At 41.8% G+C, this 27,022-nt stretch overlaps 2 protein-coding genes across 22 annotated transcripts in view; one reads left to right on the forward strand and one right to left on the reverse strand.

Annotated features, from left to right (window-relative positions):
* Window positions 1-27,022, reverse strand: part of LOC310763441 (potassium voltage-gated channel subfamily KQT member 1-like) — a 793,949-nt gene that overhangs the window by 711,580 nt on the left and 55,347 nt on the right. The window lies entirely within an intron of this gene.
* CCDC91 (coiled-coil domain containing 91) overlaps window positions 1-27,022 on the forward strand; it is a 191,677-nt gene that overhangs the window by 111,488 nt on the left and 53,167 nt on the right. For all 21 annotated transcript variants that reach the window (XM_083615802.1, XM_083615790.1, XM_083615786.1 and 18 more), the window contains 2 exons: window positions 2,210-2,278; window positions 3,247-3,423. In XM_083615802.1, the coding sequence (XP_083471928.1) occupies window positions 2,210-2,278; window positions 3,247-3,423 (246 nt within the window). The remainder of the gene's footprint in view (window positions 1-2,209; window positions 2,279-3,246; window positions 3,424-27,022) is intronic.

The following is a 27,022-nucleotide window of genomic DNA, read 5'->3' on the forward strand; positions in this document are numbered from 1 at the left end:
TTGGTGTCAAGGAAAGATAGGACGTTCTTTATGTATGCTACAACAGCAGCAAGAGTTCTCTTAGCAAAGTATTGGAAGACACAAGAACTACCCACGCTGGAAGAGTGGCAGACGAAGGTGATAGACTATATGGGACTGGCTGAGATGACTGGCAGAATCCGCGACCAAGGAAAAGAGACGGTGGAAGAAGATTGGAAGAAATTTAAAGTTTATCTTAAGAACTGTTGTAAAATTAATGAGTGCTAAAATGTCTTGGGTAACGTAAAACAGAATTGCAGTGATAAATGATTGGGTAGGAGTAAAAGGATTAAAGAAAGTGAATCATAAGTAATTGAAATTAGGGGTTGCTGAAAAAGTTTAAAACAGGGATGCAGAAAAGGGAGGTATGGGGAAGTCATTGAAATAAGGCTTAAGAAAAAGAGGTTATGAAATTATACGTGTTTATATGTTTGTTTGTCTATGTATTGTTAGTTGTAAAGTGTTTTAATTTATGTTGGAAAATCAATAAAAATTTATAAAAAAAAAAAAATAAGAACGCTCCTGGAGTGTTAACTCCTGACAGTCCAGAACCACAACACCCCTTCAGGAATGGAAAACCTCCCCATAGGCTAGGCTATGCCACCCTACCCTTTTATTTTCTTTTTTTCTGTTGAGTTGGAGAAGAGAAGACAAAGGGTTTAAAAGGTTATATTTATTTAGCTGATCTTACTGGGGGGATCCTTTGGGTTTGTTTGTTTTTTTAACCCTGAAATAAAATAAAATTAAAAAACAAAAGCCATAGGCTAGGCTTTTCACCTTAGGCATTTTCCCCTTGCCAACATTTACTGTGCTCCTCAGTCCTCTTTGGGACTGAAAATTGTGCTCTGTGGCCACATCAAAGCTCTAGGATCTAGAACAAAGTTCATGCCTTGCACCTCTCCTTAGGGCTGATGACTGCACATGAGGGGAAATGGGATCTTAGAGGGTAGGGTTATTTGATTTAGTTGTTTATTGAGTAAAAATTATACACCTCTTGATTGTAAAAAAACAACAACAACCTCAAAGCAGCTTACAAAAACATAAGACAATAAAATCACAAAAAATAACAACGCTACTTTAAAACATACAAAAGGTAAAATACTAAAACAGAATAAAATTATTTCAACCTTCTAAGCATCTGGGTAGGCTTGTCAGGATTTAACCTCCTTCCATCGGGCCTGTAAGACAGAGCTATTCCGCCTGGCCTTTAATTTGAATTCAGCCTGATCTTTTATTTCCCTTCCTCCCCCCTCCCCTTTTTATGAAGATTACCCGCTCTGGGACCCCACAGTTAATTCTCCCCATGTCTCCTCGCTGGCCCAAGTAGGACTAATTCAGCCAGCTAGCCCTGGTGACTATCTAATGCTTATTAAATGGATTTTCCCCAAATTGATTTTTGAACTTTGAATTTTATTGTTACTCATGTTTTTATACTGTATTTTATGCTGCTTCTACAATTAAGTGTTTTAAATTTGTTGTTAGCCGCCCTGAGCCCGGTTTTCTGAACCGGGAATTGCAGGGTATAAATAAAAGAATTATTATTATTATTATTATTATTATTATTATTATTATTATTAAGCAAGAATGTTTTTAGCAGACACAGGAAACAGCAGAGCAAAGGCGCCTGCTCTTCTCAGCTCCCGTTTAATCTTAATAGGCAGGGAGTTCCATATTGCAGGTGCTGCCACACTAAATGATCAAGTTCTTACAAATGTGGAACCAGTATTATGTGGCACCTGTAGTAATGCCAATTCCACCTATCGAAGCGGTCTCGTAGGTAAGGTGGTCCCAAGTTGTTGAGGGCTTTATATACTAATAGTAGCACCTTGAACTTGGCCTGGTAGCAAATTGGCAAACAGTGCAGATCTCTGAGCACAGGTGTTCTATGTTGACAGGCTCTCGTTCCTGTCAGCAGTCGTGCTGCAGCATTCTTCACTTAACTGCAGCTTCCAGGTCAAATGTGAAAGAAACGCCACACAGAGTACATTGCAGTAATGCAGTCTTAATCCAGTCTAGGTTTATGCTCCTTCATAACTTGGTATTCACTTGGTATTATGTATAATAAGTTTTAAAAGTCAATATAAAGTTTACAAAGGAAATGCCCAGTTATTATAAAATAATGAATTTAATAACAAACTAAGCACTTATATTTTTACACTTTAATATGCTTTACTTTGTATTGTATTTGCAGAACATGCTGGAAAAATGCATGGAGAACGAGAGGGAAAGCAATAAGGAAGCTTTGGCAGCCTCTGCAAAGGTACCTCGGCTTGCAGAAAGACTTGATGAAATCACCTTTTGAACTGTTTTATGGTTATTCTGTATGGAATATTGTTGGCATGAGAATAAAGTAATTAAAAAAAATTAAACTACACAGTCCTGTGCATATCTACTCAGAAGTGAGAATCACTGAGTAGAAGGTGAACAATGTCTGAAATTTGGAATTGCTAGTTATTTTTTCCTCCTGGCCCAGCCAAAAAACTGAATCAGTGACTTAAGATTAAATTGAGAGTTGTGTCCAAATTTTGAGAGTTAATCTTCTAAAAACAAGAAAGTTAGTTGTTTTGGTTTCTCAATGCAAGTCAATTCAGTTTCCTAATAATTGCATTTCCAGATCACAGTCCGAATCCTGGGATCCGGTTGGGTTCAGATCATCCTGGGACTGATCTAAATTGCTAAATAAAGCCCCAAATTGGATTGAGGGGTCCATGCACAGCCCAAGGTGTGCATTCAAAAATTTGGGACACCCTGCCATTGAAAGGTGAGAGCTAGGCATGAGTGTCACAGCCTTAGTCTGTAAATTCTGGCATTCCTTGTGCTCTGGGCATGCATTTTTCTCTCTCTCTTCAGAAGGGCTGATTGAGCCAGTATGTCTATTGGGATTGTATTCTCTCTCAGTCCCCGTTTCTTGGCATGAGGTGCTAGGGCCAGTGCTCCCAGCCTCTGTAGAGGAGGAACAACAGTCTGGCTGAGGGGGAGTGACGCTGATTGTGGTTAGCTGGTGGGCGGACAAGCTTTGTTGGAGTCAGATGGGCAGTTCTACCTCCAAAAGTCTTCAAGCTTTGCCACCAGAATCTGCCACCAGATTCTCACCTTTCCTTCTGGCTAGAAGAAAGGTTGGGAGAATATTTATTGTTGGTGCCTAGACTTAGGAATCCTATGCAACATTGTGTATCTGTGTGTGTGCTGAATAAAACTATTTTTAATTTCCCTTTATATGATTTGAAGATTGAAAAAGAAGAGCTGGAAGCTGCCATTGTAACAGCAGTAAAAGCAGAAAGAGAAAACATGAAAAAACTCCATGTAGAAGAAAAGGAACTATGGCAAGCAGAGAGAAACAAAGATCAGGAAAGGATTGCTCAAGCAATTGCAGATGCAGTTGAAGAACAGAGACAAAGCAGTCAGGTTAGTTAATTTCACATGCACTTACCTGTTACTGGACTCCAGTGCTATTACTGTGAAAGCAAGAGCACTCTGTTGTAAGCAGTAAAGCACTGACCAATACATTTTGGTCACATTTTTATTTTTTATCACTATTATTATTACTTCTATACAGCTGCACCACTATTGTTAACAATCTTAAGTTAGATCATGCCTTAGCTCCTGAGAGAGGCTTTTTATAACTTGTCTTACTTATCCTTCCCCTGTATTTTTGTGTGTGTCCTTACTGGCTGGACTTGTTGCAGAATTAGGGGGAGCCACTCCTTGCCTGCTGCTACTGAATCATTGACTCTCCACACCTGTAGCTTGGAGGAGGCAGCTCCAAGAGCTGTGTGGGCAGTCCTGGCTAGCCCAAGGACTTTCTAAAACCAGCTGCAGAAGTGCAGCAGGTTAACTGAAGGGATGACATTAGAGGGCTGAGACAAGGACAAAGGTGCGGTGCTATTTGACTTGTTTTTACTTCGAGAATGGTGTTGTTATGTGGTTGACTATACAGATTGCTGGTTGTCCCAGGAATGTCAGGGCAAGAGAGTGTTGCAGTCCTGTGGACTTAGTACCTTTGCAGGGGGTAGTTTGGTTACTTCCCAGTTGAGAGCTGGGATCAGAAGTGAGAACTTAAGATAGACTATGGGGGCAAGAGGAATTGCTGCCATCTGCATTTTCTGCGGCTCATAAGGAGCCCCTGGGCTATGCGAAAACCTGAGACCAGCAGCAGAGCAGGCACAAGATACTGGTTAGGCCACAAGATCAGTGTGGCCATTTTCAGTTTCAATTTTTTTTTTTAAAGATATTTATTGGAGTTTTACAAAGATATAAATTTAAAAGATCATATAAAAAAAGAAATACAATAAAAGAAACATAGAAAAATACATAAAGTAAGAAAAGGAAAATAAAAACAAATCCATTTTTGTAACCCTAACTCGTTATCTTATTTCCTTGGCCTCCTCTCACCTCCCCTTTTTGTATTCACATTTAAATAATCAAGTCAGCAAATCCTTACCCTCTTTCATTTATCTTAACTCTATATCTTAACATATTATAACTCTATATTTTCATCCATTTATCAATTCATTTTTGCATATTCTTATTAACTTTGTTGCTAATGCCACTTATTTTCAGTCCAACATCATTTTAACATTCATTAATTTTACAGTGTTTCTGAAGATAGTCTTTAAATTTCTTCCAGTCTTCTTCCACCAACTCTTCTCCCAGGTCACGGATTCTGCCAGTCATTTCCGCCAATTCCATATAATCCATCACCTTCATCTGCCACTCTTCCAGGGTGGGTAGCTCTTGTGTCTTCCAATACTTTGCAATAAGTATTCTTGCTGCTGTTGTTGCATACATAAAGAAAGTTCTATCCTTCTTTGGCACCAGGCCATTTTCATTATTTGTAGGAATAAATGCAAAAAGCAAAACACTGCCTACCACCCAAGGATGCAGGGACACATCAGCCTCCCTGTCATTTAAGAACCACCACTAAAATATAAAAAGCTATTAAAAGCAATTTGGACTTCTAGGCTCCTGTACTGGCCTCTGTCTTTACTTGCATCTGTTGGTATGGACAGGCTTCCTCATATTGGGGGTTGGCAGTCATAGTTTCCATTTTCGAAAAAGGGTTAAAAAAACAATCCGGCAAATTTGTCTATTTAACACCGTTAGCAAGCTCTATGCAAAAAAACACAGGAAACTCTTGGATTGACTGGAACAAGAGAACATTCTAGCAGACGAAAAAGCTGGGTTTAGGGGACTTCCGGGTTAGCGCGACCGGCTAATGGCGGATTCCCTCCGAGCTCCGGAGGGAATCGGCTGCGCAGGAGCTGGGTCTGGCCGCAGCGGCGACGCGGGGACCCTCAGAAATCACAGGCTCTGAAGCCTGTGAACCTGGTGACTCGGCGGGCACCATTTGCGCCCCCCCGACCTGCGAAGGAGCCTTTTTAAAGGCTTCGGAACAGGGGACGGGGTGAGCGGTGCGGTGCTGAGAGTCGACTGCTCCTCCTGCGGAGTGAAGCCGCATGCCATGGTCGGAGAGCGCTGACTTCTTCTTGTGAACAATTGGACTCTAAAAGTAACAACCCGTGAGTAGTACGAAAATTGGACTTGAAAAGGAATTTTTTTTGTCGAATTTGGCACGATCGGGGAAGGTGCAAACAGGAAGTCCGCCTCCCCGTCTTGTAAATATTTTAAAGCAAGGACTAGTTAACTAAGGTCGAGAGAATTTCTTTTTCTTCATTGGGTAAAAGATATTAATTTCGTGATTTGGCAGTATAAGCATAAATAACCTTATCGGAGGATAAGAGCTAATTTTGAGAGCTGAAGTGCCACCCCCCCGGACCTGGGAGTGATCCGCGAGAGAGCCTGTTGAGGAGATATAGAAGAGTTTGACAGCTATCAAAATTAGCTGTCAAGAAGGAAAAAGAGAACTTTGTTTCTGCTGTCTCTGCTGGAAATATTTGTTGCAATTTGGTCATATTTTGTTGAAAATAAGGAAGAACTGATACAAACTAACTTGACTTTTGGATTTGAACTGGAAAGAATACTAAGTTACCAAAATCCCTCTAGAGGGGGATTTGGGACATTACAAGAATGGCTGGAGGAGGGAAAATTCAAGCTGGGCTGGACAGAGCTTTTGTTCTCTTGGGAAAGTTACAAGGCCAAATGGATGTTTTGGCTACAAATGTTGCAACTCTGAACTTAACAGTAAATAATATCATTGAATTTGATAAGGATTTGACTCAGGAAGCCCATGCAGCTGGACAAAAAGAGACATTTGAGAGTTTTGAGAGTATGGAGAAGGAGACATATGTTGATTCTGAAGAAAAGGAAGGAGGAGCTGTAATTTTGCAGATGACAAAGGAGAGCCAGAGGTCTGACATGATGGTTACAAAGGAAAATAAGAAATCGAGCCAGAGGCCTGACGTGACGGTTACAAAGGAAAATAAATACTGGATGATGAAAATCTGGTTTGAATTGGAAATTGAAGAATGGAGAGATCTCCTTATGTGGAGATCTGAAGACCTATGGATTACAAATTTGATCAAGGTGGAAGTTGGAGCTTTCGGGACAATTGGACTTAAAAGGAGTAAGAAACAAGATTTGGGCTCCTTTTTCAAGTATGGAGGTCTGGCTGGAAGAAACATGGACTTTATGGGGACAGAGCTTCTCCGAGATCTGGTGTTTAATACTAAAGACTATCAAAAAAACCGGCAGAGAGGAACTGAGAGAGAATTAAGAGCCTCGGATGTGAGGTCTCCAGGCTGATAGTAGATTAAGACTGATGGACATTTGTTGGGGATCGAAACCGGGAAAGGGGGTGGCGGGGTTTGAGAATCCAAAGGGTGTATAACTATAATCTGTTTTTCTTTTATTTTGTTTTGTTATTAGTAAAAAAATTGGGGAATTCGTGGAAGGGAATTTGGGTCGACTTTAGAAAAAGGTTTTAAGAATGAGTACTGATGTATAAATAGGGTTGTGTATAAGTTAAAATGAGTTTTTTTTCCAAAATGAACTAAATATAAAAAGGTCAAAAATTGGGGATAAGAACTTGCTGAACTAACAATTTGAATTGGAATATAAGAAGGGGAGGTGTGGGGAAGTCAGGGAAATATGTCATGGAAAATATGGATTGTAAACTTTATGTGTTTTTTTAAATTTTTTAATTTTTTCTTTTTTTCCTTTTTTGATTTTTTTTTTACTGAGATGGAAAATTTTAATAAACATTTATTAAAAAAGAAAAAGAAAAAACTGGGTTTAGGGAAAGGCGATCTACCATTGATTAATGTTTCGTATTACGTCATTTGTTTAAGAAATATTCCTCTAGTAATACAATCTCTCTATAATGCCACTGTTATAGACTTTGACTCCATATCCCTACCCACCTTGTGGGCGGGAAATTGAAGGCATCTTCAAATGATAGATGGTTACTCTATCTCAGGGATTTCCAGCTTCCAAGATCTACTCCCACTATTAAAAAACTGGCAGTTGTTGATCATTTTGGGGGGGGGAGGATGAGCCAACGTTATTGTGATTTTTGGGGGGAGGGGATCGGGGTCCCAAGATAGACCATGGACACCCCACGATCGACCAGTAGATCGCGATCAACCTGTTGGACATTCCTGCTCTATCTAATACAAATGGATGGAGGCTCGCAACATTATACAGGAGGCAGCAACGAAAGCCATCCCAATGAAAAAGAAATGCAAGAAAGCAAAGTGGCTGTCCAACGAGGCCTTACAAATAGCGGGGAAGAGAAGGCAAGCAAAATGCGAGGGAGATAGTGAAAGATACAGGAAATTGAATGCAGATTTCAAAAAAATAGCAAGAAAGACAAGAAGGCCTTCTTAAACGAGCAGTGCAAAGAAATAGAGGAAAACAACAGAATGGGAAGAACCAGAGATCTGTTCGAGAAAATTGGAGATATGAAAGGAACATTTCGTACAAAATTACCATAATAAAGGACAAAAGTTGTAAGGACCTAAACAGAAGCAGAAGACATCAAGAAGAGGTGGCAAGAATACACAGTGGAATTATACCAGAAAGATAGGGATGGCTCATACACCCCAGGTAGTGTGGTTGCTGACCTTGAGCCAGACATCCTGGAGAGTGAAGTCAAATGGGCCTTAGAAAGCACTGCAAATAACAAGGCCAGTGGAAGTGATGGTATTCCAGCTGAACTATTTAAAATTTTATAAGATGATTCTGTTAAGGTGCACACTCAATATGCCAGCAAGTTTGGAAAACTCAGCAGTGGCCAGGAGATTGGAGAAGATCAGTCTATATCCCAATCCCAAAGAAGGGCAGTGCCAAAGAATGCTCCAACTACCGCACAATTGCACTAATTTCACACGCTAGCTAGGTTATACTTAAAATTCTACAAGGTAGGCTTAAGCAGTATGTGGACCGAGAACTCCCAGAAGTGCAAGCTGGATTTCGAAGGGGCAGAGGAACCAGAGACCAAATTGCAAACATGCGCTGGATTATGGAGAAAGCTAGAGAGTTCCAGAAAGACATCTACTTCTGCCTCAATGACTATGAAAAAGCCTTTGACTGTGTCGACCACAGCAAACCCAAAGGGTGCTCATCAATGGTTCCTCTTCATCCTGGAGAAGAGTGACTAGTGGGGTGCCACAGGGTTCTGTCTTGGGCCCGGTCTTATTCAACATCGTTATCAACGACTTGGATGATGGACTCAAGGGCATCCTGATCAAATTTGCAGATGACACCAAACTGGGAGGGGTGGCTAACACCCCAGAGGACAGGATCACACTTCAAAACGACCTTGACAGATTAGAGAACTGGGCCAAAACAAACAAGATGAATTTTAACAGGGAGAAATGTAAACTATTGCACTTGGGCAAAAAAAATGAGAGGCACAAATACAAGAGGGGTGACACCTGGCTTGAGAGCAGTACATGTGAAAAGGATCTAGGAGTCTTGGTTGACCACAAACTTGACATGAGCCAACAGTGTGACACGGCAGCTAAAAAAGCCAATGCAATTCTGGGCTGCATCAATAGGAGTATAGCATCTGGATCAAGGGAAGTAATAGTGCCACTGTATTCTGCTCTGGTCAGACCTCACCTGGAGTACTGTGTCCTGTTCTGGGCACCACAGTTCAAGGACACTGACAAACTGGAACTTGTCCAGAGGAGGGCAACCAAAATGGTCAAAGGCCTGGAAACAATGCCTTATGAGGAACGGCTAAGGGAGCTGGGCATGTTTAGCCTGGAGAAGAGGAGGTTAAGGGGTGATATGATAGCCATGTTCAAATATATAAAAGGATGTCACATAGAGGAGGGAGAAAGGTTGTTTTCTGCTGCTCCAGAGAAGCGGACACGGAGCAATGGTTCCAAACTACAAGAAAGAAGATTCCACCTAAACATTAGGAAGAACTTCCTGACAGTAAGAGCTGTTCGACAGTGGAATTTGCTGCCAAGGAGTGTGGTGCAGTCTCCTTCTTTGGAGGTCTTTAAGCAGAGGCTTGACAACCATATGTCAGGAGTGCTCTGATGGTGTTTCCTGCTTGGCAGGGGGTTGGACTTGATAGCCCTTGTGGTCTCTTCCATCTCTATGATTCTATGATTCTATGAAACTATGGCAAGTTCTTAAAGAAATGGGAGTGCCTGATCACCTCATCTGTCTCCTGAGAAATCTCTATGTGGGACAAGAAGCTACAGTTAGAACTGGATATGGAACTACTGATTGGTTCAAAACTGGGAAAGGAGTACAACAAGGCTGTATATTGTCTCTCTGCTTATTTAACTTATATGCAGAATTCATCATGCGAAAGGCTGGGCTGGATGAATCCCAAGCCAGAATTAAGATCGCTGGAAGAAATATCAACAACCTCAGATATGCAGATGACACAACATTGATGGCAGAAAGTGAGGAGGAATTAAAGAACCTTTTAATGAGGGTGAAAGAGGAGAGCGCAAAATATGGTCTGAAGCTCAACATCAAAAAAACAAAGATCATGGTCACTGGTCCCATCACCTCTTGGCAAATAGAAGGGGAAGAAATGGAGGCAGTGAGAGATTTTGCTTCCTTGGGCTCCATGATCACTTCAGATGGTGACAGCAGCCACGAAACTAAAAGATCCCTGCTTCTTGGGAGAAAAGCAATGACAAACCTAGACAGCATCTTAAAAAGTTGAGACATCACCTTGCCAACAAAGGTCCGTATAGTAAAAGCTATGGTTTTCCCAGTAGTGATGTATGGAAGTGAAAGCTAGACCATAAAGAAGGCTGATTGCCAAAGAATTGATGCTTTTGAATTATGGTGCTGGAGGAGACTCTTGAGAGTCCCATGGACTGCAAGAAGATCAAACCTCTCCATTCTTAAGGAAATCAGCCCTGAGTGCTCACTGGAAGGACAGATCCTGAAGCTGAAGCTCCAATACTTTGGCCACCTCATGAGAAGAGAAGACTTCCTGGAAAAGACCCTGATGTTGGGAAAGATGGAGGGCACAAGGAGAAGGGGACGACAGAGTACGATATGGTTGGATAGTGTTCGCGAAGCTACCAGCATGAGTTTGACCAAACTGCGGGAGGCAGTGGAAGACAGAAGTGCCTGGCGTGCTCTGGTCCATGGGGTCACGAAGAGTCGGACACGACTAAACAACAACAACAAGGGTCATCTTACTGGAGCAATATATTCTTACAAAATCCTGTTCAGCATAAATCTCCTCTGTCTGGCTGAATGTGTGCCCACAAACAAAAACCACAGGGAAGCAAGCGAATTTCTTTTGGTTGTTCTACCCCCAGAACAACTTTAAGGCACCTTGTACAAAAATCCTTTGACCTATTTGTCTGAAATTTGGCAGGTTTCTTACTGGGGGCACCTGTTTCCTGTTTTCAGACCTCTTACCTATAAAATACTGGGAAGATTACACAATTTCTCCCCAACCCAAACTAAAAAGACTGGTCTTGTGGGCAAACCACTACAACCATCCTCCAGAAATCTTACAGGATTCCTCCCCTCAAAATTTCATCTAACTGTCAAAAAAGAGGGTTTTTTAAAGAAGAAGAAGAAGAAGAAGAAAAACTTTAAAGATGGCCAGCATTTAAAAAAAATAAATGCAAAAATTTACCTCTAAGTTTCCTACCTTATCCACTCTGGAAGGGCTACTATGCCTGGCTATTTCATCCACTTCTGTTAAAATAGAGTGTGGGTAGGGGAAAGTAAAATATTGAAGTTGGTAAATTAAAAGAAAGTAAATATATTTTAGTTACCTTGTTACTTCCAGGATTCATGAGCACCCTGTATCTTCAGTATGCCATACGCATAGAAATCAGAAAAAATAGAATAGCTTTTTTCAGTGCCTAGAAAAAATCCGGGTCATCACTGCATAATAGTGATAAACAATGCTGCTGTCAAGGAGCTATCAATGAGCCAGGACATCCTCAGGGCAGGGCACACACACAGAAGATATGGAATGCAATTAGCTTTTTATTAGCAGAGAAACAACGATACAGCAATGTCCAGCATCTTAATGAAGGTGTTGCTGAAACTAAGCTCTAGGCCCACCCTTCTCCTCTAACCACTCATCCTACCAAGCAGACAAAGGCTGCATCAAGGGGGTGGGCTCCTCCTCAAACAGAGCCGGGGGGGGGAGGGCAGTCAGCAGAACTGGGACTGTCTCTGCGCATGCTGTGACTCTCAGCCTCTAATCCTGTCTTTGCAAGGCCCTCCTTCTCCTGATCCCCTTGATCACTTAGCTCTCCTGCTTCTATCAGCTCCCAGATTGTCCCTTCTGCTGAGTGCTCCTCAGTGTCCCACCACCAGGCTCCGGTCTCTAAGGTGTCATCTTAGGAGCCCTCCTTGGGCTGGTGGCTCCCACCACTCTTCTTCATCCAGTCAGTCCCTGACAGCTCCTCTCCCCTCCCCTTCTCTGGCACAGCCATGAGGAGATACAGAGAAGCTTAACCACAGTTTAGCATAGCACCTGAACCCTAAACTATGGTTAATCTTAATGAAGGTTAGATGAAACATGCCAGTTCATAAACAATGGTTTGAAAACTGAACATAGTTCAGATCAATTAAAAATTCTGAATTAAAAAACAGAAGCAAGAGCTTTAGCCATTTCAGAGTGGGGATAGGGCAAGCATGGGAAACCAAAGCTCACTGCACCTCATTCTTGTAACAGTAAACCATTGTTTATCATTATCTGTACAAGGCCAATGTGTATCAAGCCCCTCCATTAAAGTTCTGAAAATGTTTTAGTTTTCTAACTTTTCCCTATAAAAACAACTTGTTTTCTCTACAAACATCTTGAAAGTTACGTAAATCCAAGTTTTCCAGGTAACTTAATAAATTGGAAATATTCTTCCTTGTGGAGACATAAATATGACAGTGATAAATGATATTATATCACCAGGGGAATGCTAGACGTTTTTTACAGTGGTATCTGTAGCAGATGTACAGCATAAGCGAGTCCAAAATATTATTTGTTTCCTTTGAGCAGGGTATGTTGGGATTTCCATTTCAGACATATGCTATCCAGGTGGATAAATGCAAATTATAAAGGAGACTTACTATATTCAAAGAAAGGCTTTGCATAAAACGTCTTAGTTTTTTTGGAATGTAATATGGTTGAAAAACATGACTTCCTAAAATAAGTAAAGTTCTGATTACAGTAATACACTTGGCTTTTCCTCTGCAGCTTTGTGTTCTTTGTAATACCAATGCTGCGGATGTTGCATGGTGTGCAAGCAGGATGGCGTGCTGGCAATGTTCCACTATTTTTGTTCTATCTTTAGCATCTTGCTTATATTTGACATGGTCCTTTTAAAGGCCAATTCATATATGGTAGCTGTCAGAATAAATCACAGGAGGATTCTTAAGTCAGGTAGGTTTTTTTTTGGGGGGGGTGGAACTCTCAACCGTTTGCGTGCCACCAACTGAAAAGGATAAAATTGTACACAAGGTGCAAAATCCACAGTTTTATTTATGTGAAAATGTTTCTCTCATCTATTTCATATAAAATCTAGTAAACATTTTAACATAGCAGAAGCAAGCATATTATTCAGGGATGTTGGATATAAGAGACTTCCTTGAAAGCAATGGAAAGTGAAGGTGCAGCTATGTTAAATTCAGTGGAGTGTTGGTCATATATTTATTAAAATAGTTAACATCTTCAGTTTGAAAAATAATAATCTCCAAGGTATAAAAATCCATATTAAAAAATGATAAGACCAAAATGAATGAATAAAGTAAAACAAATAATTTAATCGTTCAATAATCAGTAGAAAGAAACTGCAGGAGGGGAGAGTGTTCTTGTGCTCTGGTCCTGCTTGCAGGCGCTGCTTGTTGGCCACTGTGAGAACAGGAGGCTGGACTAGATGGGATGCTGACCTCATCCTGCAGATACTCTTCTTCTGTTATTGTCTGCTACGTCTGCCGACAATTCACTACATGTGTCTTTTAATGATTCCTTCATCCAGGTTTGTTCCCAACAAAATAATAATCTGTGATGGTGCAACTTTGCTACAAACTGGCTGTTGTGCCTTCCACGTTCATTCTTTTGGTAATGTCTCTTCCTGTATTTATGCTCTTCTGTATATTTGTAAATAAAGGAACTATTTATAAGAAAGGAGATTCCAACTAAACATCAGGAAGAACTTTCCGCAGACTCACTCTGGAGGAACGGACTCACTCTGGAAGTGGTGGACTCTCCTTCCTTGAAGGTTTTTAATCAGAGGTTGGATGGCCATCTGTCAGGGATGCTTTAGTTGAGATTCCTGCATTGCAGGCAGAGCTGTAGCTAGGTGATCTTTCATCACCCCTGGCAGAACCGCCCACGGACAAATTAGCCCCCTAGCCACAGACAAATTAGCTCTTCTTTCCGCCTCTCCTCCAACCCCCAACCCCCATTGAATTCCTCCTGCACTTCACCTTGTAATGAATTCTTTCACAGAAAATCCAATATTTAATTTATTATTTCTTAATAAAAGGTTTCATCAATGAAAATGACATTTTGATGTGAGTTGATAGTTTTTTAAAATGTAATTCAGTTGTAAAACAATACACGTTTGTTGTTTAGTCGTTTAGTCGTGTCCGACTCTTCGTGACCCCATGGACCAGAGCTCGCCAGGCACTTCTGTCCTCCACTGCCTCCCGCAGTTTGATCAAACTCATGCTGGTAGCTTCAAGAACACCATCCAACCATCTCATCCTCTGTCGTCCCCTTCTCCTTCTGCCCTCCATCTTTCCCAACATCAGGGTCTTTTCCAGGGAGTCTTCTCTTCTCATGAGGTGGCCAAAGTATTGGAGCCTCAGCTTCACGATCTGTCCTTCCAGTGAGCACTCAGGGCTGATTTCCTTAAGAATGGATACGTTTGATCTTCTTGCAGTCCATGGGACTCTCAAGAGTCTCCTCCAGCACCATAATTCAAAAGCATCAATTCTTCGGCGATCAGCCTTCTTTATGGTCCAGCTCTCACTTCCATACATCACTACTGGGAAAACCATAGCTTTAACTATACGGACCTTTGTTGGCAAGGTGATGTCTCTACTTTTTAAGATGCTGTCTAGGTTGGTCATTGCTTTTCTCCCAAGAAGCAGGCGTCTTTTAATTTCGTGACTGCTGTCACCATCTGCAGTGATCATGGAGCCCAAGAAAGTAAAATCTCTTACTGCCTCCATTTCTTCCCCTTCTATTTGCCAGGAGGTGATGGGACCAGTGGCCATGATCTTCGTTTTTTTGATGTTGAGCTTCAGACCATATTTTGCGCTCTCCTCTTTCACCCTCAATAAAAGGTTCTTTAATTCCTCCTCACTTTCTGCCATCAAGGTTGTGTCATCTGCATATCTAAGGTTGTTGATATTTCTTCCGGCAATCTTAATTCCGGCTTCGGATTCATCCAGCCCAGCCTTTCGCATGATGAATTCTGCATATAAGTTAAATAAGCAGGGAGACATTATACAGCCTTGTCGTACTCCTTTCCCAATTTTGAACCAATCAGTTGTTCCATATCCAGTTCTAACTGTAGCTTCTTGTCCCACATAGAGATTTCTCAGGAGACAGATGAGGTGATCAGGCACTCCCATTTCTTTAAGAACTTGCCATAGTTTGCTGTGGTCGACACAGACAAAGGCTTTTGCATAGTCAATGAAGCAGAAGTAGATGTCTTTCTGGAACTCTCTAGCTTTCTCCATAATCCAGCGCATGTTTGCTATTTGGTCTCTGGTTCCTCTGCCTCTTCTAAATCCAGCTTGCACTTCTGGGAGTTCTCGGTCCACATACTGCTTGAGCCTTCCTTGTAGAATTTTAAGCATAACCTTGCTAGCGTGTGAAATGAGTGCAATTGTGCGGTAGTTGGAGCATTCTTTGGCACTGCCCTTCTTTGGGATTGGGATGTAGACTGATCTTCTCCAATCCTCTGGCCACTGCTGAGTTTTCCAAACTTGCTGGCATATTGAGTGTAGCACCTTAACAGCATCATCTTTTAAAATTTTAAATAGTTCAGCTGGAATACCATCACTTCCACTGGCCTTGTTATTTGCAGTGCTTTCTAAGGCCCATTTGACTTCACTCTCCAGGATGTCTGGCTCAAGGTCAGCAATCACACTACCTGGGGTGTACGAGACATCCATATCTTTCTGGTATAATTCCTCTGTGTATTCTTGCCACCTCTTCTTGATGTATTCTGCTTCTGTTAGGTCCTTACCACTTTTGTCCTTTATTATGGTAATCTTTGTACGAAATGTTCCTTTCATATTTCCGATTTTCTTGAACAGATCTCTGGTTCTTCCCATTCTGTTTTTTTCCTCTATTTCTTTGCATTGCTCATTTAAGAAGGCCTTCTTGTCTCTCCTTGCTATTCTTTGGAAATCTGCATTCAATTTCCTGTATCTTTCACTATCTCCCTCGCATTTTGCTTGCCTTCTCTCCCCCGCTATTTGTAAGGCCTCGTTGGACAGCCACTTTGCTTTCTTGCATTTCTTTTTCATTGGGATGGTTTTAGTTGCTGCCTCCTGTATAATGTTGCGAGCCTCCACCCATAGTTCTTCAGGCACTCTGTCCAGCAAATCTAAATCCTTAAACCTGTTCCTCACTTCCACTGTGTATTCATAAGGGATTTGGTTTAGATGGTATCTTACCGGCCCAGTGGTTTTTCCTACTTTCTTCAGTTTAAGCTTGAATTTTGCTATAAGAAGCTGATGATCTGAGCCACAGTCGGCTCCAGGTCTTGTTTTTGCTGACTGTATAGAGCTTCTCCATCTTTGGCTGCAGAGAATATAATCAATCTGATTTCGATGTTGCCCATCTGGTGATGTCCATGTGTAGAGTCGTCTCTTGTGTTGTTGGAAAAGCGTGTTTGTGATGACCAGCTTGTTCTCTTGACAGAACTCTATTAGCCTTTGCCCTGCTTTGTTTTGATCTCCAAGGCCAAACTTGCCCGTTGTTCCTTTTATCTCTTTATTCCCTACTTTAGCATTCCAATCCCCTATAATGAGAAGAACATCCTTCTTTGGTGTCGCTTCTATAAGGTGTTGTAAGTCTTCATAGAATTGGTCAATTTCAGTTTCTTCAGCACCAGTAGTTGGTGCATAAACTTGGATTACTGTGATGTTAAAAGGTCTGCCTTGGATTCGTATCGAGATCATTCTATCATTTTTGAGATTGCATCCCAGTACAGCTTTCGCCACTCTTTTGTTGACTATGAGGGCCACTCCATTTCTTTTACGGGTTTCTTGCCCACAGTAGTAGATATGATAGTCATCCGAACTGAATTCGCCCATTCCCGTCCATTTCAGTTCACTGATTCCCAGGATGTCAATATTTATTCTTGCCATCTCATTTTTGACCACATCCAACTTACCCAGGTTCATGGTTCTTACATTCCAGGTTCCTATGCAATATTTTTCTTTACAGCACTGGACTTTCCTTTCGCTTCCAGGCATATCCGCAACTGAACGTCCTTTCGGCTTTAGCCCAGCCGCTTCATCAGCTCTGGATCTACTTGTACTTGTCCTCCGCTCTTCCCCAGTAGCATGTTGGACGCCTTCCGACCTGAGGGGCTCATCTTCCAGCGTCATAACTTTTATATGCCTGTTGTCTTTGTCCATGGAGTTTTCTTGGCAGGGATACTGGAGTGGCTTGCCGGTTCCTCCTCCAGGTGGATCACGTTTGGTCAAAACTCTCCACTATGACCTGTTCATCTTGGGTGCCCTGCTCGGCATAGTTCATAGCTTCTCTGAGTTCTTCAAGCCCCTTCGCCATGGCAAGGCAGTGATCCATGAAGGGGTCCACAATGATAACTTTACATTATAATCACCTGCAATGCTCCCACTGCTCACTTCTTACCAATTGTGCTAATATTGCTCCACCAGTGGTAGGTAAGGACTGGTGACAGGCAGCGTAGAGAGTGGCTGGCAATCAGGCAACGAGGGCAGAGGCTGCGCTGAGCCAAGCCCAGGACAGCTGCCAGCCACTGCCTTCATGGGTTGCAATGTCAGTAGCTACGGCGGCAGCAACCTCCTCATTCGTCGAAAGGAACCTCTGAAGCCTGGCGCTGGGCTGGCTTCCTCCACCATACACACATGCACACACACACTCCCCCCTCCCCCGAGAGACGTGTGCCCTCTCGGCTTCCCTCACATTACATGCTGCGCCCAACCTCAACTTGCCCTCCTTGTCGGGATGCCGAGAGGGCAGGGAGGGTTGGCTTCTGCTCGGCAACGCCCACCTCCTCTCTCTGTCTCTCTGTCCAGGCCGCGTGCGTGCTCCTCCCGCAGTCCCCTCCAGCTCCCTTTCCATTCCGAGTGGCTCTGTTGTTGCTGCTGCTGTGCCCGCCTCAAAGTTTGGCTGGCAGCTCCTGCAATAATATTTTTATTTATGGACGTATTTTTAGTCGATTTTGCGCGCCCCCACGCCTGTGCCCTTGTCGTGGCCGGCAAGGCAGCGGCGGTAGCGCTTGGGCCCTCCTCCCTCAGCGGGGACTGTGGCCATGGGGGCTCCCAACTCCAGCTCTTTCTCTCCCCCCCCCCGTGGTGGTTCATTCCCCCCCAAATATAGTTCAGCCCCCCCCACAAGGTCTGAGGGACAGTGAACTAGCCCCCTGCTGAAAAAGTTTGAGGACCCCTGACCTAAACAATCAAATACACTAAACAGTATGTCTCAGGGAGCTGGTTCATATGAAAAAAAATGATATTTGTATATTTGGATAATCCTTAAATTACTTACTGTTGTGGTTAATTGTGGATTATGCCAGTAAAGAAACTGTGCACCATGAGTGTTGGCTAAGTGCTGGATCTCTTGAGCTTTTTTTATCCACCAGGTGTTTTTCAGTTCTCTGGTTCATCTTTGAACCTCAGCCTTAGCGTTGGCATAGGTTTTTTTCTTAGTGGCATAGTTTCTATCTCTTTGCCAGATCTAAAAGACCTTCCTTTTCTTGTCAATCATGCGTTCAGTCTCACTGTCATTCTCATCAAACCAGTCCTGGTGTTTCTTGGTTTGGTATCTAATAGTTTGTTCACAGGTTGCAATAATGGATGTTTTTAGCTTGGTCCAGTGTTCCTTGATGTTATCAGGGAATTCTGAAAGCAGAAGGTCCTTAAGAGTCATTTGGAAGCAATCCCGCTTAATGGGATCTTGAAGGGCTTGAGTGTTCATTTTGCGCCTTGGTATAATCTTGATAGCCATTGTGGAGCGTATTAATCAGTGATCTGTCCAGCAGTCGTTGGCGCTTGTCATAGCTCTGGTAAGGAGCACATCACGGTGATCTTTAGCACGGACAATAACATAGTCTAAGAGGTGCCAGTGGTTTGACCAAGGATTCCTCCATGAAGTTTTAAATTTATTTTTCTGTCGAAAGAGTGTGTTGGTAATAACAAGGTTGTGTGCTGCACATATTGTCAAAAGTAAGATTCTGTTCTGGTTGCTCTTGCCAACTCCTTCTTTCCCAATAGTCCCAGGCCACAGATCAAAATTTCACCCAACTCTTGCATTAAAATCACCCAGGAGGATAATTTTTTCTTCCTTAGGCGTCTCTGATAGGATGGTATCCAGCTGAGAGTAAAATTTTTCTTTAATGTCTTCATCGGCACCCAGTGTTGGTGCATAAGCACTTAGAATAGTAGCCTGTTGCTTTTTGGTAACCTTTATTCGAAGGGTTGAGAGTCTCTCATTAATGCCAGAAGGAACTTCTGACAGGAGCTTCACAGGGTCGTTTTTGATGGCGAAGCCTACCCCATGTATTCGATGTTCTTGTTCAGATAGACCTTTCCAGAAGAATGTGTAGCCTCCTTTTTCTTCCTTCAGTTGTCCCTTGCCTGCTCTTCGAGTTTCTTGAAGCGCTGCAATATTGATGTTAAAACATCGTAGCTCTCTTGCAATGATGGCAGTTCTGCATTCAGGATGCTCGCTGTCTGTGTTATCTGACAAAGTCCGTATATTCCATGTTCCAAAGTTCAATTGTCTTTTACGACCGCTAGGTGGTGACCCCACTGGGTGCGGTAATCCAGTTATGGAAAAAGGGAGGCAAACTATGTTTAGGGCACCTTTTCTAGCCCCTCCCCCTTTTCGGGGTGAGCAGAGTAGATCCTAAAAAGGGCTGATCAGTCATGGATACAGCTGCCGAGATGCTCAACTCCCTCTTTCCTTGAGTCGGAACAACTGAATCTGTATCCACTGTCCATGTGCTGGTTCATGATGACTAGGGGCTTCCAGATTTCATGATCCTGCCCCCGTTACCATTTGCCGATCGCCATGGAGCTTAGGACTTGCTGATCAGAAGGTTGGCGGTTCGAATCCCCGTGATGGGGTGAGTTCCTGTTGCTCGGTCCCAGCTCCTGCCCACCCAGCAGTTCGAAAGCATGTCAAAGTGCTAGATAAATAGGTACCGCTCCAGCGGGAAGGTAAATGGGGTTTCTGTGCGCTGCTCTGGTTCGCCAGAAGCGGCTTAGTCATGCTGGCCACGTGACCTGGAAGCTGTACACTGGCACCCTCCGCCAATAAAGCGAGATGAGTGCTGCAACCCCAGAGTCAGTCACGACTGGACCTAATGGTCAGGGCCCCCTTTACCTTTACCTTTATGGGACTTTTGGGGTTTGGGTTGGGTTTTCAGAAGACCACAAAGACCATCTATGGGCCAATAAATCATGGCATATGCCCCCTACGCTCAGCAGATGGTATCACACTTCTAAAAGATAAAGAAGCTATTGCACTGCCCTGGAAAGAACATTATCAACATCTCCTTAACCGCAACTCCCCCATAGCTGCTGAGGTCCTCTCACAAATTCAGCAAAAACAAGTTAGAGATGAGCTTGCAATATCTCCAAATCTGGGAGAGTTGTGTACAGCTATTAACCAAATGAAAAACAACAAAGCCAATGGACCTGATGGGATATCTGCCGAAATCTTCAAAGTGGGTGGGATTGAACTTACACAACAACTTCACAAGCTCATCGAAAAAATCTTCCGGTCGGCGCCAGTGCTCAATGGCGGTCTCCCGCTGAGCTCCGCTCAGGGAGACTGCTCCACGAGTTCGGGTCCGACCGCTACGGCGAAGCAGGGACCCCTAAAATCTCAGGCGCGGAAGCCTGAGAGCACGGAGGCTCGGTGGGCACCTTAAGCGCCCCCCCTCACTGCAAAGGAGCCTTTTTAAAGGCTCCGGAGCGGCATCGGGGAGCGCGGTGCTGAGAGCCGCTACCCAACCCGTGGAGTGAAGCCGCGTCGCCATTGACGGAGAGCGCCGATTCCTTCCTGACATTTGGAACTTAATTGGATTATCCGTGAGTAAGACTGAACAACAACTTTAAAAGAAAATACCTGGAAATTGGCTGAAAACGGAGAAGGTAAAAAGTAAGGAAGTCTGCCTTCCCCGGACTGCATGTTAACTAAAGCAACGAAATAGGAAGCTGCAATTTGACAGGAAGCAGCTTTAAAATTGACGGACTCAGACATTGGACTTTAAATCCCCCCCTTAGCAGGCAGGGGCGGGGGGGGAAGACTTTTGATTTGCAATACCTGCATGAAAGAAGCATAGAAGGGGAATTTTCTGCCGTTTTGAACCCTTGGGGAGGACTGCCTGGAAAGTGAGCCACCGGGACTGAGAACTGTCATTAGAGACTTGTTACAAAGTTGGTGCTTTGCCCTTTTACAACAAGTAAAGACCTTACTTGCTACAAGTCTGGCACTTTGGAAAGTTACAATTTGACAACATTTGGGAAATACTGGACAATTGGTTGTTACTTTTGTTACCTTTGAAGGGAACCCTTGTTTCTTTGTATTTGGAACTTCGGACTGCTCCCTCTAGAGGGTTGCAGGGAAATAGTTATTATTTTCACTGTAAGGAACAGACTTGTGGAGCTTTCCATCTGAAAGTAATTCCCGTGGGAACGACCTTGGGACATGAGTGGCCCAGCAGAAGAGATAACAACAAGAGCTAAGAGTAAAGCTGCTCAGAAAAAAAGGGGTTCTATCTCAACTTCAGTTGCAGCAGGCGTGGCTACAACTTTATCTATGGATCCAGTGGCACAGGCATTAGTCAAAATAAATGAAGCTCTGGAAACGCTTACAAAGCAGAGTACGGAAAACTCTAAACAGTTGAAAGATTTGTCAACAAAATTGGATTTAAATACAGAGTCAATAAACAAATTGGTTCAAGAAAATGAGACAACTAGAAAGATCGCTGAAGAGGCAAAAACTTCTGCAGAAGAGGCAAAAACTTCTGCAGAAACTACACAGGAAAAGTTAGTACCAGTCTGCAAAAAGCTGGAAGAGCATGATGTGGCCCTGTCTTTGCTGGAACTACAGAGGAAAAATAGGAATTTGAGATTGAGGCTGATCCCAGAAAGTGAAAAGGACAATTTGATAGACTTTCTTACAAAAGAGTTTCTGGAATTTTGGCAGGACAATTTGAAAGAAGAGGAATTTAAGATAATAACTGCTTTTAGACTGGGCAGGAGACAAAACAGAAAGAGCCCAAGAGACTGTTTGATAACTTTGAGATCTCAGGAGGAGAGAGATAAGATATTAAATTTACATTTTCAAAGAGCTCTTGAGATTGAAGATTCCCGTGTCCAGATATTCAAAGATATTCCTAAATACATTTTGGAAGTGAGGACCCATTACAAGGATTTGGTCACTCTATTGAGAAAGAACAACATACTATTCAGATGGGAGTTTCCACAAGGCCTGTCTTTCAACTACAAAGGAAAGAAAATTAAAATAAAAACAGTGCAAGATAAAGAACAATTCTTGGAAAGGAACGAGGAGGACCTTTTGAAGGAAACGGTGGAACCTACAGACCTAACAGAATTACCAGACATTTCAAACTTATCTTTTGGGCTTAAAACATCAACAGAAGAAGACTTGCTTGGAGCAGTTGGAGGAATTAAGTAAACAACAAGATGTCTCTGCAATTTCTAAGCTGGAATTGTAATGGACTTAACCTTCCTAGGAAAAGACGTGAGGTTTTTCACATTTTAAAAAAAGAACATTTGGACTTGATTTGTTTACAAGAAACCCATGTGACTAGAGTACACCGAAAATTACTTATTAATAAAAGATTAGGACAGGAATTTATTTCATCGGACAAGGTGAAGAAAAGAGGAGTGGTGATTTATGCAAAGGAAAAGTTGGCCCCCAAATTAATTTTTAAAGATGAACAAGGAAGGTATTTGGCAATCGAAATTCAAGTTCAAGGAGAAAAATTATTGATAATAGGAATTTATGCACCGAATGAAGGGAAGTCAGAATTTTTCAAGAAATTGCATGAGACATTAATGGACTATTTGGACTATAATGTAATTTTGATGGGAGACATGAATGGAGTGGTCTCTACAAATATGGACAAAGCACAAAGACAGGTGGTCTCCAAGGATGGGAGACTACCAAAGACTTTTTTTGAAATGACTGACAATATGAACCTGATTGACATTTGGAGAACAAGGAACCCTCTTGAGAGGGAGGGAACTTTTTTCTCTGAGGCAAAAATGACTTGGACCAGAATTGACCAGATATGGGTAACTAGTGGGATGGCATCAAAGATCAAGAAAGTGGAAATCTGCCCAAAGACTTGCTCCGACCATAATGCTGTAAAGATGGAGATGAACCCAACAACAGCTGGCTCCTTTAGATGGAGGATGAATGACTCCCTGTTTAGAGATGAAGAGGTGTATAAAAAGGCCCAGAAAGTGGTAAAGGACTACTTTGAGATAAACCTGAGAACAGAAGTGGAAAAAAGAGTAATTTGGGACGCAAGCAAAGCCGTTATGCGAGGATTTTTAATACAACAGAATGCTATAAAAAGGAAGAGACAGAATGAGAAGAAAGATAAGATTTTGGAAAAGATAAAAGAAGGAGAAAAAAAATTGAGATCTAAACCAAAGTCACATGAAATTTTGAGAGAAATTAAGTTTTACCAGAGCCAATATATGGAATTGATGAATCAAGAGATAGAATGGAAAATAAAACAAATGAGACAAAAGACATTTGAATCGGCAGATAAATGTGGGAAACTTCTGGCATGGCAACTGAAGAAGAGACAAAAACAAAATACGGTTACAAATCTAGAAGTTGAGGGAAAGAACATTTATAAACCAAATGAGATTAGAAACTGTTTTCAGAGTTATTTCAGGAGACTTTATGCACAAGGGCCGGTGAATGAAAAAGAAATAGAAGAATTTCTTTAAAAATATGGATTACAAAAAATTTCTGAACAAAGTAAAGTGATTTTGAACCAGAAGATAACTGATCAAGAAATCGAGGGAGCCATTCAAAGTATGCAATTGGGAAAATCTCCAGGACCTGATGGACTAACCTCCAGATACTACAAAGCTTTGAAAGAATGGCTTATACAACCGTTGAAGGAGGTCTGTAACGAAATCTTAGAGGGGAAGAAGGCACCTGAATCGTGGAAAGAAGCGTATATTACACTTATACCAAAATCAGAGACTGAGAAGAACCAGATTAAGAACTACCGCCCTATATCACTACTCAATGTGGATTACAAAATTTTTGCAGACATTTTGGCAAAAAGACTGAAAAGAGTTTTGGTGGGGGAGATTCACAAAGACCAAGCGGGCTTTCTTCCAGGAAGACATCTGTCAGACAACGTGAGAAATATAATAGATATTATGGAGTTATTAGAAGTTAATATTAATACCAAGGCAGTATTAATATTTGTGGATGTGGAAAAAGCCTTTGACAATATTTCTTGGAGCTTTATGAAAAAGAATCTCCAAGGGATGGGGGTAGGCCAAGGTTTTGAGAATGGTATAGGTGCAATTTATTCTGAACAAAAAGCAAAATTGATTGTAAATAATGTGGTTACTGAAGAATTTGCTATTGAAAAAGGGACACGACAGGGGTGCCCAATATCCCCATTACTTTTTATATCTGTCCTGGAGGTTTTATTAAACATGATCAGAGGGGACCAGCTGGTTAAAGGGATTCAGGTCGGAGCTAAACAATATAAATTGAGAGCGTTTGCAGATGACCTAGTATTAACTTTACAAGAGCCAGACACTAGTACGAGAAGAGTTTTAGAGTTAATACAAGTGTTTGGTCAAGTAGCAGGTTTTAAGTTGAACAAACAAAAAACGAAAGTACTGGATAAAAATCTAACAGTTGCTGAAAGAGAGAAGTTCCAGAGTGAAACTGGTTTAATGGTAGCAAAGAAGGTGAAATACCTGGGGATTAATTTGACATCTAAGAATGTGAATCTATTTAAAGATAATTATGAGAAATGTTGGACAGAAGTGAAGAAAGATCTAGAAATATGGTCAAATTTGAGACTTTCCTTGTTAGGCCGAATCGCTGTTATTAAGATGAATGTTCTGCCGAGAATGTTATTTTTGTTTCAAACATTGCAGATTGTGGATAAAATGGATTGTTTCAAGAGGTGGCAAAAAGACATATCTAGATTTGTCTGGCAGGGCAAAAAGCCCAGAATAAAATTTAAGATACTAACTGATGCAAAAGAAAGAGGGGGGTTTGCCCTGCCGGACTTAAAATTGTATTATGAATCAGCGGCTTTTTGCTGGCTGAAAAACTGGCTGCTTCTTGAGAACACAGACATTTTGGATTTGGAAGGGTTCAATAACAGATTTGGCTGGCATGCATATATATGGTATGACAAGGTTAAAATCCATCAAGGTTTCAAAAACCATATTGTTAGGAAAGCACTATATAATGTTTGGATTCGGTATAAAGACTTGTTGGAAAATAAAACCCCTAGGTGGTTGTCACCAATGGAAGCTAAGGAAGTGAAAAAACTCAATATGGAATCCAAATGGCCAAAATACTGGGAAATTATAGAGCATGAGGAGGGAAGAGTGAAATTGCAGAGTTATGAGAAATTAAAGTCTAAAGTAAGAGACTGGCTTCATTACTACCAGATAAATGAAGTCTTCAAACAGGACAGGAAAATTGGCTTCCAGGTGGAGAGGTCAAAATTAGAAACAGAGCTTTTGGAACCCAATACTAAGAATCTGTCAAGAATGTATAACTTGCTGTTGAAATGGAATACACAGGATGAGACGGTCAAATCAGCTATGATTAAATGGGCACAAGACATTGGTCATAACGTTATGTTTGCTGACTGGGAACAGTTATGGACCACCGGTATAAAGTTTACGGCATGTAATGCCTTAAGAGAGAACATTATGAAAATGATCTACAGGTGGTACATGACCCCAGTCAAGCTTGCAAAAATCTATCATATGCCCAATAATAAATGTTGGAAATGTAAGGAAACGGAAGGTACTTTCTACCACCTTTGGTGGACGTGCCCAAGGATCAAGGTCTTCTGGGAAATGATTTACAATGAAATGAAAAAGGTGCTTAAATGCACTTTCGTGAAGAAACCAGAGGCCTTTCTCCTGGGCATGGTAGGCCAATTGGTGTCAAGGAAAGATAGGACGTTTTTTATGTATGCGACAACAGCAGCAAGAGTTCTTTTAGCAAAGTATTGGAAGACACAAGAGCTACCCACGCTGGAAGAATGGCAGACAAAGGTGATTGACTATATGGGACTGGCTGAGATGACTGGCAGAATCCGTGACCAAGGGAAAGAGACGGTGGAAGAAGATTGGAAGAAATTTAAAGTGTATCTTAAGAACTGTTGTAAAATTAATGAGTGCTAAAATGTCATGGGTAAGGTAAAACAGAATTGCAGTGACAAATAATTGGGTAAGCGAAAAAGGATTAAATAATTGGGTAAGAGAAAAAGGATTAAAGAAAGTGAATTATAAGTAAGTAAAGTGATAAGTAATTGGATAAGAGGAAAAAGATCAGAAATTGTATTATAAGTATTGAAATTAGGGGTTGCTGGGAAAATTTAAAACAGGGATGCAGAAAAGGGAGGTATGGGGAAGTCGTTGAAACAAGGTTTAAGAAAAAGAGGTTAAGAAATTATACGTGTTTATATGTTTGTTTGTTTATGTATTGTCTTGTATTGTTTTTTTTTAATATGTGTTGGAAAATCAATAAAAAATTTATATATATAAAAAAAAGAAAAAATCTGGGAAAGTGAAGAAATCCCAGCAGACTTTAGGGATGCCAAAATTATCAATCTCTTTAAGAAAGGTGACAGAACTGATTGTGGAAACTATCAAGGCATCTCTCTATTAGCTGCGGCAGGCAAAATTATTGCAAGGATCTTAGCAAACCGCCTCGTAACAATATCTGAGGTGACCCTTCCTGAATCCCAAAATGGTTTCCGGCCTTCTAGGGGGACAGTGGACATGATTTTCACCGCTCGACAGCTTCAAGAAAAATGCAGAGAGCAAAATCAACCCCTATATATGGTGTTTATTGACCAGACTAAGGCTTTTGACACTGTAAATCGTAATGCCCTGTGGACTGTCCTTCTGAAAATTGGCTGCCCTTCTGAAAATTGGCTGAAGTGCGGAGTGTTTAAGGACTGGGATATTTGCAGGGAAACCAAAATACTTGTTTACAAAGCTGTTGTACTGCCAACTTTACTATATGCTTGTGAAACATGGCCCACTTATAAACGTCACCTCCAACTCCTCGAAAGATTCCATCAACGGTGTCTCCGAAAAATTTTACACATCACTTGGGAAGGCAGGCGAACTAATATCAGTGTACTGG

This window comes from Podarcis filfolensis (genome assembly GCF_964270895.1).
Source record: "Podarcis filfolensis genome assembly, chromosome: 5".
In the NCBI taxonomy this organism is placed as follows: Eukaryota; Metazoa; Chordata; class Lepidosauria; order Squamata; family Lacertidae; genus Podarcis; species Podarcis filfolensis.